Below are 12,566 nucleotides of genomic sequence, written 5' to 3'. Positions count from 1 at the left end.
GTGAAGACATTCCTTTACCCTATCTTTTTCTGTCCTCGACAAGCAAGAGAGCACCGTCAGAATTAAAGAGATGGGGCCGGAGCGTGCGAGATGAAAAGATCAAAAGAGAATGTGATGGGGAGAAGAGGAAGGGCCGAACATATGCAAACAGGACGGGAGGAATTGAAAGCAAAGGAGGGAGAGCAATTGGCTGCCTCTTCATGTTGTGATCTGTCAGCGTTGACAGGGGCTGAGTGGAGCAAACATGCATCTCCTATGTCCCCTTGGTCAGTTTCCATGGAAACGCTATTTCTCACCCTTACACATAGACTGTACGTTCATCTGACTCGCATTGTATTCCCAGCAGTCATCACACAACAGCAAAGAACGGGGAACTAATAGCGTCCTTCACGTGGACTTAGGTGCATTATTTATCAGGCTATAGTCCGAGCATCCGTCTGAAGGAAGGGATGCGGCAGCTCGTGCTCTTCCCCGGGTCTGAGGTTAGACCCACAATTTACCCAGCTGTCATGCAACAGTGCAATTTGGCTGTCATTTCAAGACTCAGCTGTGCCCCTATAACAAACAAAAGTGCAGAGGCCAAGATAACAATCTGAGTCATTTGGAATAATCATTTCCATGAGTTTATGTTTAGGGAAACGCATCAGTGCACTCAGGGCCAGCGAGTTCAAGCTGGAGCTGAGAGAGGAGGTTAAGGGGAGCCCCTGGTGGCCGGAGCCGACATGACAGCACTCTGGCTCAGATGCCTCACTTGCCGTTGGCTCATGTTCCAATACTGGCAGTGCTGACAGAGGAAGTGACATCCAAGTACATGTACTAATACAAAATACTCCATTACAAGCCGCTCTTCTTGCATCCGGAGTCAAACTACTTACCGAGTCCTCTGACTGATATGTTATTGTAAAGGCTAGGAGATTGTCAACAACATGTAAACTGCCTTTTCCTGTTTATGAGGTAATTTTAATTACTTTAAAATCAGTGGCGGGGCACCTCTAAAAGGGTCACGACATAATCCCCGGAGGTCGCCAAATGATTAATGGGGTACAAAATAAGCAAACGTGCCCAGTCTCTGCTCCCGTGGGAAATGTTTCACATGTGTTAATTAACCGGAGAGTGTTTTCGTAGTTTCACCCTTAGCATTTTATTTAGTTTTATAAGCGGATCCTTTTTTGGCTTTTAAGTTGAATGAAGACTATTATATTTTTCTGGGAAATTTAATGAGGCTGAACGATGGAGCAGTACAAAACTGAAAAAACTCATTGAACTGCTCGGTCTATTCTTGAGTAGGTGTACTTTGCACCAATTATCTCAGGATTCTCATACAGTTTCTTTTTTTTTGTTTGTTTTTTTAAATGATCCATTTCCATCTGCTGAACAACAAGGTCACGTTTTCCCATTTAGACCCACTTAGTTGTTTCCTCGAGCTTGTGAAAATATGTTGCCTTGGCATTGTGTCTTGTAGCCTAAACTGATTGATTGAAACTGTCAGCTCTTCAACTCAGCGTGGCGCGGGAGCGCTCGGCGAGCTCACCAACTCCAAAGCGTAATGCAATCCTCCGACTGGAATGCAGAGTCTGGACAGATGCAGGTCTGTCTCTATCGACATGTTGTTAAGATCACAGTGCCTGTCTGTCTCTACAGCGCCTGCCATGTTCAGTCTAGGTAATTAAGCACTGGATGCAAGGCCCGGCCATTAGCAACAGAGAGCAGCAGAGACGGACTCTGTGTAGTGGATGGCAGTTTCATACTACATTAACTCCACCTTTGATGTGTTGATCTTAAGCCGCAAAGCCAGCCAGCAATCTCCAGCTAAAGCTTGTCATACGCTTGATGTAAGCACCACCCCTCTGTTATTGCTTCAGAAGCGTGTCAGTGGCTCTAAATAGTTTTTTCTCCAAAGCTAGGGGTGTTTTGACATCAATTATAGTGATGGATGGCTGAGGGGAAAATGGCTAAAATGGCTAATACACACACAAACACAAACGGCCTTCACACGTGACGACCACTGTCCAGCCTCGATTCCGTCGGTGACCTTGCGCAAATTCCCTTTCCCATTCGTCCTCCTGAACGTTACCTTCTCTTTTGTTCTCACGCCGGCTTTTGCAAATGAACCCGACGCCCTCTCCCGTGTGCTGATTGGCCGCGAGGACGCCGGGCGACCTCCGCCAGTCATCTCATGGGCTCGGGTCACCTCGAGCTCCCACGTACCGGCAAACACTCCCGTGTGAGGTTGCCAAGAGAGCCGGTCGCGTCCACAGTCGAGCGTGAGAATTTGAAAAGCCAGTTTAATGTTTAACACGAAGAACGTGTGGATTGTGTGTGTGTGCGCAAACTTGTTTGCACACGCGTGTGTACTTAAAGAGCGTGCGTGCTCACACGTACTGTACTATACGTGGGTGTGTTTGCAGACGCATGCGGTCGCTGGAACGTTTTTGGAGGAAGTTTGCATGTGTGTCTTTTCTCTCTGTGGAATGTGTACACAGTGGGATTGATTTATAACTCTCCCACTGTGTGTACATGTCCTTCAGCTACACAAAGTGACTCTTGTTTGTACGTGTAGGTTCACAACGTTGAGTTCCGTTCACACACACACACGCGCACACACACACACACACACACGCCTATCTAGCATCTAGTTCAGCTGGTACGTGCGACGCCAATTTGTGTGATAACCTTTACAAATACCAACTTCCTGTAAGCACACTAGCTTTTTCAAGTGACCTTATCCTGACTCGTGTTTGTACAGTGTCATTATCAGAGCTGTAAGTTGTTTAAAAACCTCAAACGCGTCCCTTCGGAATAAAATATTTTCCACCGTATTTTCCTCTATTGCAGTCCAGTTCGATGGTGTGGAGAAGTCTCGAATGTCGCCCACCAAGGAGGGGAAAACTCGCCCACTGCAGCGGCATTCCAGTGGCTGCTTGGTCAACACCAAAATGACATCACTGGACCACTGCAGTTCCTCCCTTGGGGAACGCATAGACCCCACCATGCCCCTGGAAAACCAATTGTGAGTTGGATGCTGTTATGACTGCATTGTGTTTCAGATGGCCCCGTTTGGTTTGTGTGTGTGTGTGTATTTTTTTTTTTTCTGGCGCTCCCGGTTGGCCTCTTGTAAACTTACCATTCGTTTGCTCCTCCATCTTTCCCCCCGGTTGTAGCTGGTACCACGGAGCCATCAGCCGAACCGACGCGGAGTCTCTGCTCCGGCTCTGCAAGGAGGCCAGCTACCTTGTGAGAAACAGTGAGACCAGCAAGAACGACTACTCCCTCTCCCTTAAGTAAGGCTGGCGGCTGCTCGGCGCACTTTTGCCACGTCTCTCCAAGTCAGCTGAGTTTATTTTTTTTAAGATTTGTACGCGGAGCACGTAGGAAGTACAAGTGGAGCACGCGCGGGAAAGGTTTACGTGTACCTGTGTTCCATTCGTCTGCTGACTCTTCCCTTTCTGTATGGTAATGAGTTTCACCCTCCAGACCTCTATCTCCCGCCTGCTGTACATCCCGTCCTCCGCCTCCCCTTGCTCGACCCCCCCTCTGACAGCGTCGGCTTCTTGATTTGCTGATGCGCCCACAACTCGGCTAACGGCCCCCCTTTCATGGGCGACCCCTGGTTCCCGCCGCATCTAGCCGAGGGTTCAAAGGAGGCGCTCTGATTGGTTTACTGTAGTGTGACATTTGGTAGAGGTTACTCAAGCGCCGAGGCCTGCGGCGCCGTCACATCCCGCCTCTTTGACGGGAATGTGCGGCTTTGGTGGGTTCGTTTTTGATGATTTTCGCTACCAGGTGTCAAGACCAGGTGCCATGGCAACAGTTTCAGAAAACACAACCGGGGATTTGTAGCCGTCTGAAAGCTTTCCACGACCGGCTGAGGTTAATTAGCCTCCGCTATCGCCAGTGATATCCTATTATCTTTGCTGATAGCAGATCTCGCATGTACTTTATACACATTTACAAAAACCTCCACGAGGCTGCGACGACCCTCGGATGAGACGGAGCTTTAATATGCAGCGAGGCATTGATTAGCCTTTGTTATTTCAGCGCAGCTCGTCTCGCTGAAGGCTTATATGTCTTGCAACGGAAATAGAATTGTGTTCGCTGCTCCTCCAGATCTATTCACGCCACTGTATCCGACCGCCTGTCTGACATGCCGTCTCTCTGACTGATTATCTGCCCGCGTGACTGCTTCTTTTTCTGCTTTGCTGACCGGAGAAAATACTCATCGACTGCTGCAACGCCGCTGCGCCGGTGTCGTGATTGATTGATGGCAAACCGCAGACGCTAAATGTGCGCGTGACCGAGGGTCTTTTAACACAACGTGCGTCTTGTCATGTGCGTGCAGCGAGAGCACGGTTTGGACGTTCAAACGGACACGAAGGGAAGAGATTAGTCTTCGATCAGGTTTTAAAAAATGGGTAGAAAAAGAGATATGGAAGGACGGAAAATGAGAAAAAGGTGAAGTTGTTGGCAAAGATTTTAACACAGTATTTCACTTAGAAACATGTGAATTTAGCAGCAAAGACAGGGAAACCTAGTTCCATACTGGGAAAAAAAAGGAAAGACCAATGTACGGATAATACTTTCAAATAGCTATCGAGTAAAAACAAAAAAAAAAAACATGATCTTGAACATGATCAACGAAACACACATTTATGGCTAAAACTTGATGGTGATGTAGACGGTAGTAATGGAGGACACTCATTTTTAAAGAACCGATTGTTATATTTTATTGTGAAGCTTGAGAGAAAGGAGATGATCTAACGCAGAGGGATTTATCTCCCAAATGAAACAGCCGAACGCTGGATTATCTTAAGTTTTTATGAGGAAGACCTGGAGGCACTGGAAAAAATATCGAAATTTAAAGTCTTATTTGATTCAGTTTGAAACAAGTTCAGTTCGGTGATGGCCTGGTGCACAAATTCATGTCATGTCACGTGACAAAAGCCTGCTCTGTTGGAGAAAAGAACATTGGAGGGCATTGCTCCTTGACCGTCCTCTGTTCTCTCAGCCGTGTGCTTCTCTGAGAGCTGCTGCTTTTATAAATAAAGAAATAAAAGAAGTCGCTGGATGAGTCCTGTGATGGCAGTAATGGCCGTTTGTCACACTGAGAAGAGGAAGAGGAGAAAGGTCATGCTGTGCAGACCGTTTAGTCTCCATGATTCAGACCCGTAGTTAGTCTGTTAGGTCGCTGACTGAAGGTTGTTGGCGCTCTGAGCAAAAAGAAAGGCATTTAGGAATTTCCTGATGGCACCTAAGCAAGTACTTGGTTTGCTTATGGCTTGAGAAAAAGTGGGTTTTCCCCTGTTGCTACACACTCTTCCGGTTAAAGACACTTGCTTTCCCGATAGCAGTTGTTCAAGTAAGAGTGAAGTAAGAGTTCAATCCCGGAATTAAGGATAATGGACTTAATTGCCGCACACCGAGTTGGATTTTATTTTATGTCAGTGGCAAAGAAACTGTCTTATTTTCTTTTATTTAATTTACTGAGTAGCCAGAAGGGAAATCACCCCCAGCAGAGGAACAAAACAGGCAAATCATTTGCATTGAAAATGTTCCTTGAATGTTTTCCTGTGTGAGTCAGCTCCTGGGCTTCGCGGAGCGTTATCTCGTGCCTTTAGCGTCGCTCAGATTAAGCCAAGAAAACCATCAGCGGGCTGGTTCGTGGGAGCGACGGGTGCCACGGCGCCACAGGCAGAGGTGACTCTGAGTTCAGCCTCGTCACGTAAGGCCACCTCCCCCTCCGCTGCCACAGAAAATGAGTGGAAGCCCAAGGTGAAGATCTTCCATGTCTGAGGTTGCTGAAAAATGGATGAGGCCATGAGGTGGGACGTATGTGTGCTGCATTATTGATAAAGACAGGCAACGCTGAGACCTCCAGCCCCACGGGGCCTGACGGAAAGCATTTTCGGTCCGTTTCGCCCTCCTGACTCCTCTCCTATTTTCTTTTTCCTGGTCACCCGCCCCACCCGTTCTTTAGGTGTTTGAAAAATATTAAACCCTTCGCAAGTGTCTGTGAGCAGTGTCATCCTGTTAGAAGAGGGCTCTGCGCGGAGTGTTTCAGAGAAACTCTGAGCCACGGAAGAAAATCCCTCCTAGAGAATCTTGTTGATGATAGAGTGCAGACACGAGGAAAGTGCATAAATACCCAGAAGAAAGATGTTCCACCAGAAATCTACAATTCACCTCGTCTCATGATGTCCTCTGCGTGGTCCAAAACCCAACATGGACCTCACTTATTCCAGTCTGTTAACAATCTGAGCCGAGATTTATGTGCTGATCCATCAGCCACCTTTCAGTCGTAAACTTAATAGCTTGCTTTACGCTGATAATAGTTTTCAGTCAGTTCCGACTTGCAGATTGATCGGGATCATCCCAGGTAGGCCCGTTCAATTTTGTACGAAATCATTGGCGCGCGCTGTATCTGGCGCCCAGCGACGCTCAGAAAGGTCACGGCTCCTGCCTCAGGACCACCGCAGATTCATAACTCTGAGAGCATCATTCATGAAGCAATCCAATATGTTGAAGGCGGAGATAAGCTTCCAGGCTGTTCCTGCCTCGAGTGCTACGGGGTTCACTTTAAAGTCATAAACCTCAATAAACAAGACAGCAGACCTCCCCGGTGAGATTAATCCTGATTAGACAAATAGAAACCCACAAACACAGGGCTGTGATAACGCCACAACGACCTGTATTCTAAAAACCAAAAAAAAATATATATATATAGCCCCGTATTGATTCGATCAACCTGCCGTGTTGCTCTGCTGTCCTGGTTTCTGTCTCTGCAGGACCGTAACATGATAAGCAGCTCCCAGCACCGACTGGGAATCTAAAAATGACGCTATTGATGTGTTTGTCTTTTTAAGCGTGGCTCTGGAGTAACCTAGCGCCTCTCTCCCAGGGCTCCACGTGAGGATTCATCAAATGCACTTGTGCAGGAAGGATTTATACATACGCTTTTTTTCATTTTTAGTTAAATGAGTTCTGAGGGCAGCGCTTGCAGAATCGCCAAACAGAGGAAATTCGTCCCCGTCTCCTCAAATCTCGATGAGCTTGTTAACGACACGTTGGAAATATGGAGGCCAGCGGCTCAGCGGTGGAGGAGTCTGATGGTTGTTTACTCGGGCTTTATGGCTCAGCAAGCCTGCAGCGCTTCCACCTCGACTCATCTATAAAACAGAGCGTTAGCTTTGAAATATTTCAGCTATTCTCCCTCAGATGGTATATGAAGTGCATTGATTCCACAACTTCATGTGTTTCTTTATTTCCCCTCTCTCGAATAATAACAGTCAAACTAAACTTAAGAGCAGAATTGGCGTCATCTGATGAAACACATACACACAAAAAAAGTTTCCTTTTTGTTTAAACAGATTCTTGATGAGCGCCCTCAAATTGAACCCTGCACAAATTTTCGCTTCTTTTTTTTTTGTTTTTTTCGTCTCGGTATTATCTGTGTTCTGGATTTTCTCCGTGCATCAGGGAGAGAACACATCCGCCGGCTCTACACGTGCAATTACGAGATAAGTGAAGAATGGACTCGCGTTTTAAGGTGCCTCGAGCCAAGTTCACCCCCCCTGTTCATGGCAGATAACGGGCACAACTACAGATATGTGCATATGTTTACGATATATCCGCCAATATATTCATTTAGGTTGCTCCATTTGCTCACCTGCCTGTTGATGAACCCGGGAACGGGCAGCTGTAAACCCCATCAACACCCTTTTGCTGTATCTTCTCAAAACACGGATGCGCGCTCGTGTCAGAATAATATCCCCAGATTATACTTCCTACCTGATTTACACCTTGCGTGCTCTCGCCCTGCGTGCGCTCAGTTCTCCCCAGAGTCCTCCTCGACAACTTTGACACAAGCAGAATGCAAAGCAGAGACGACGCCGACTGTAAATGAGTTCATAGCTCCCACGCTTATTTGACTTTTGTCTTCTTAGTTTAATTTCTCATTATTTTTATTGTTATTATCATTCCAACAGCGAGCCTTACATTTCAGATGATCTGCGACAAATGTAGAAGATGTGGGGAATTTACTGGGCTGGAAACTCTGGCGCACATTATGAGGACGCCGCGTAATGTCTGCGAACGGCGCTTGAGCCGACAGCAATCATAATCGTGCCGGGAGCATCAGCCGCTGATTGAAAAAGATATTATGCTAATGCCTTTTGTAAAGACAGCAGGTTGTAGGGGAGCATGGGTTTAGTGCCTGTTCCCGGCCAAGGCTCGCCGTTGCGTAACTCTGCGCCTTCAGAAATAAGTAATTTTCTGTTTTAAAGTAGATTAGTGGCAAGCTGTAAAAAGTATTGATCGAAAGGCTCCCGGATAACGCTCGGGGAGCTTTTCATTTGCTGTGCATTTATTGCTGTAGCCTAAGTGATACATCCTGGAGGTTCATTAGCCCCATCCTCGTGTGCTGCACAGGAAACCCGGCACCTTAAGCAACCTCGCCTTTTAGTTGCTTCCCCAGACGCGTGGAAAGTTATCAGAGGTAATCCAGCTTTCAGGACATTGTCACGTACAGTGGGGAGCGTTTGCTGGGCTAGTTAGAAGGGAAAGGAGCTGTCAAAGAGGGGCTTATCTGCTGAAAGACCTATATATATATTCCGTTTTTTATTCCATCACACAAGTGGGACAGCAATGTAGGAAGCAGAAAAGTCAGTAGAAAGATCTCTTGACTGTTCCTAATTGATGACAGTTGGCATGATAGCAACCTGAGCTAGTGTGGATGGGATGGTCAGAGCTATACCTGCCAAAAAAAACAGTGTGTCACTCCTTTCTGTCTGTCTCTTCTGTCTCCAGGAGCAGCCAAGGCTTCATGCACATGAAGCTGTCGCGGACGAAGGAGAACAAGTACATCCTGGGCCAGAACAGCTGCCCTTTCGACAGCGTGCCTGAAATCATCCATTTCTACTCCAGCCGCAAGCTGCCCATCAAGGGCGCCGAACACATGTCCCTGCTCTACCCCGTAGCCATCAGGACACTATAGTGCTCCGGCTCACCTGCAGGCGTCCGCCCCCACCACCACCACCACCACCTCGCAAGTACTCACAGGGGTCGTACCCGAGGCCCCCACCCCAGCGCCTCCCGTCCCTCTGGAGAGAGCACGCTAGGCTAACGGGGAAGACGAAAACAGTGGCATCCCAAACTGCTGATCCGGACTCACCTCACTGGCCCGACAGATTCCTGAAGGCCTACTGCTACTACTATCTCATACACAGACTCAATGTTGCAGATGTTTTCTTTTTTTTTTTATATATATATATATATATACATACATATATATATATATAATTCTATTGTATTTTATTTTATTTATAACAGACATCCGCTTATTACATCAGAGACTGACTATCTGAAGAACATCATTTCATTGATTGTTGAGCTGAGTACCCATAGCACTTAACACTCAAAGAAAAAGAAAGGTACAACGTTAACATTTGTCACTGGGATTAACCTTTTATCTTAAACTGTTGTACCCTCCTTTCCTGTGAGTGCGCCGCTTGTATGTATGAAATGTTTGTTCGGGGTTAACCGCTCGGCTCGGCTCCGTCGGGGACTTGAAGATTGTAGGAGCCGCATAAGAGAAGTTTACGACGCGCCGTTGAGCTGCATTGCCGACACGGGGGCCCCCGTCCAGCGGCCAGGACACGGAATCAACCGGCCGCGCATGAACGGTGCGTCCCCGGCCGCGCGGGGAACAAGCGGCCTGTGAGCCGCGCAGACTGATCTCTCTATCTTGTCGTGGTGCATGTCGTCTGCTATCCATCACCGAGTGGGTGTATCACACCGGTGACAGTGTAAGTACCATAGTTGGTGAGACAGGCAGGAGAGCATGATGGATGGGTCGGCCCATCCGATACAGTACAATTGGCTGAGGCTAGAGACCAGAGCCTGTCCAAATGGACCAAATTACCCCCACCACCCCTGCTTAGAATGGCTTTGCATCGGGAGAATGAAATATGCCTGCATTGTCTACCTCAGAAAATCAATTTCATTCGCCCATCCGCAGATCAATAGGTACAACGGGATTGCAGTCATCGATCCGCTCTCCCTTCGACATTCCCAATTCCCTTAAAATTGCATCAATGGATTTTAGGAATGAGTTTCTTTTTTAAAAAAATACAGTTAATCTAAGATTTTTTTTTATGAAAACACAGGCAGATGCTTTTTTCAGATCGGCAATTGTATGTATAGTCACTATTATAATACTGTGTGATGTCAGTAACAAGAGTTTGGTTAACGCCTTATAATGCATGGGTCAAATCAGTCCGCTAGATCAGCTGATTTCCAATTCTGCTTTTAACGATTGTTCTGTGACTGTAATTTATTCCGGGGTAATTATTACTGATGTGTTACTCCTTTGTGATTGGGCCGCCGGCCCCCTCACCCTCATTGTTCTGTACTGATGTGATCGTGTTTTCTGGGACTCCTCCAGCCTCTCTTGCTGTGGTGCTTTGCCTTCTTCTTCTTCTTCTTCTTTTTTCTTTTTTTTTTGGTTGTTGTTGTTTCCAGTCCCGCTAAATCCATGTCTGCCTCGGTGGCCTGACTCTGGCGCACGAGTGACTGCGTCTCCCGGGGCCGACGGGGGCTGACGTACCCCCGCCGCACGTGGACCACAGCGCAGCCCATCCGAACTCCCTCCGACCTATCATGCTTCCACTTAGCGTGAAAATCTCCAAACGTGTGTGAACCTGCGTGACTACGCATGCACCCGACACGGTTCATGTGTGTGGTTATTTGTGTGCACACAGTTTACCACACTGTTTGGTTGTCTGATCTCCCCCCCCCCCTCCCTTAAAGTCCAAAAAAAGAAATAGTTCTTCCTTCCCGTTCTCCACCATTAACCACATTGAATTTTAACAACTCATAGTAATGACGTGTTCACTTTTTGCCCTCTTCATTGCCTTTATTTGTAACAGAAAAAAATTAATATTTCGTCCCAGTTAAAGAAAGAACAAGCTGTTTTTTTCCAGCCGTGGCCGCACCACGATGTGAATAATGCATGATGTACGATTCTTCCCCAGAGGAAATGTTTGTCAGTCTCATGAGTTGCAAAATCTTGTGGTTTAATGAGCGAGTAAATATTGCGGGGAGGCTTTGGTTCACGGAAATGACTGACACCGGGAGTCAGAAACACCCAGCCACTTGTGTGATTACGATGCGTCGAGTACGTCCTGCCATATATGATGTATTTCTGCTGTGCGCTATGCAACCGTAACCTGCAGTCACCGAAGGGGAAAGGGACCCGAGTGCGTGCCTCAGACAAAAACGTTAACGACAAAATGTGATGGTACAAAAAAAAAATGTCCGCCGGGAGGAGGTGTAATCAGCAGGGTGACATGATTAGTAAAATAACAGATAGTTTGTAGAAAGTAGGGTGAGAAGGTTAACATTGCGGGTGCGGATAATGTTGCCGTCGTGGGATCAGCGCGCCACGTGAGGGCGTCTCTCCGTGGCATCCGCAGCTTTATTGAGGAGCAGTACGTTGTCGAAGTGGACCTATATATATTTCCTTTGAGAGAAGAAATGCAAATCTAAAGCGAAACTATACGTGTGATTTATCCTCTATGTTGCGAATGTTCACAGTTTAATGGTTTAAAAGTTGAAAGTAGAGGCTCTTTATGTAGCAGCCGCTGCCGGCGAGCGTTACTCTGCTGTAGGTTAGGAGCCTGCGTATGATGGCCGCACTACCTGGAGAGAGGCCTTAGCTTTGGAGAAAGGGAACGGGGTAGGGGAGAGGGCTCTGACGAGGCGAGGGGGGAGGGGAATCCGCTGCCCCCTCGCATTCATATATTGATATTACGACAACCTGAAAGAGCCCTTCTCCTCCCTCAGAAGTGTCTTAAAGCTTGCTCGTTTGTGTGTGTGTACACACATTAGTGCGTGCATGAAGCAGTCTTCATTGGGCGTGTGAGTGAGTGTGTGAGTGAATGAGTGTGTGTGTGCAGGTGTGAGCAGCCATCGGCCATCGACTTGCCCCATGTGTGTGTGTCTTGTGTGCCACTTTGCCGCGGCGGCGTGGCACGTGTGAGTTCCCTCTGTGTACATTCTCATGCCACGTATGTATGCACTACTATAACATATCTCTGTACAGTCCCTCATGGCCAAATGTATATACTGAATGTATTGTATGGGGACATAGAGGCGTCAAGGTTGAAAATAAATAAAGTTGGGTTTATGAGTTTAAAGCGCAGGCGTGATGTTTTTGATTGAGCGCCGTTGGGGGAGATCAGCCCCCTTCCCGTAGCTCCGCCGTCACCGGTTACCATGGTGAAGCTCTTCAGTAAACGGCGAAGAGCGGCCGTTGTTTGAGTCAAGGGCAGAATGCTGGAGCTATTATCAAGCCACTACTCCAGCACTTGTTGTCCTCTATTGATCCACTTTGTAGCAGCGTCCTGTAACATATTTTTTTTCTCCCTCTCGCTCCTCCCAGTAGCATTTCCCCGACGTGCCTGCGTCTGAATCTTATTCAACAACATTTTCCTTCGCTGACCCTCCACTAATGTTATTTGTATCCACGCTGCACTTTGAACGTAGCCTTAAATCGTGTAAGATTCTTGGCG

At 47.3% G+C, this 12,566-nt stretch overlaps 1 protein-coding gene across 5 annotated transcripts in view; it reads left to right on the top strand.

The window, feature by feature from the left end:
- Positions 1-12,191, top strand: part of LOC125005281 (SH2 domain-containing adapter protein F-like) — a 93,514-nt gene extending 81,323 nt beyond the window's left edge. For all 5 annotated transcript variants that reach the window (XM_047580519.1, XM_047580521.1, XM_047580520.1 and 2 more), the window contains 3 exons: positions 2,836-3,010; positions 3,162-3,281; positions 8,803-12,191. In XM_047580519.1, coding sequence (XP_047436475.1) covers positions 2,836-3,010; positions 3,162-3,281; positions 8,803-8,989 — 482 coding nt within the window. In that variant the 3' untranslated portion in view covers positions 8,990-12,191. The remainder of the gene's footprint in view (positions 1-2,835; positions 3,011-3,161; positions 3,282-8,802) is intronic.
- Positions 12,192-12,566: the final 375 nt, after the last annotated feature.

This window comes from Mugil cephalus, chromosome 3 (genome assembly GCF_022458985.1).
Source record: "Mugil cephalus isolate CIBA_MC_2020 chromosome 3, CIBA_Mcephalus_1.1, whole genome shotgun sequence".
NCBI lineage: Eukaryota > Metazoa > Chordata > Actinopteri > Mugiliformes > Mugilidae > Mugil > Mugil cephalus.
This window is presented reverse-complemented; position numbering and strand designations above follow the sequence as displayed.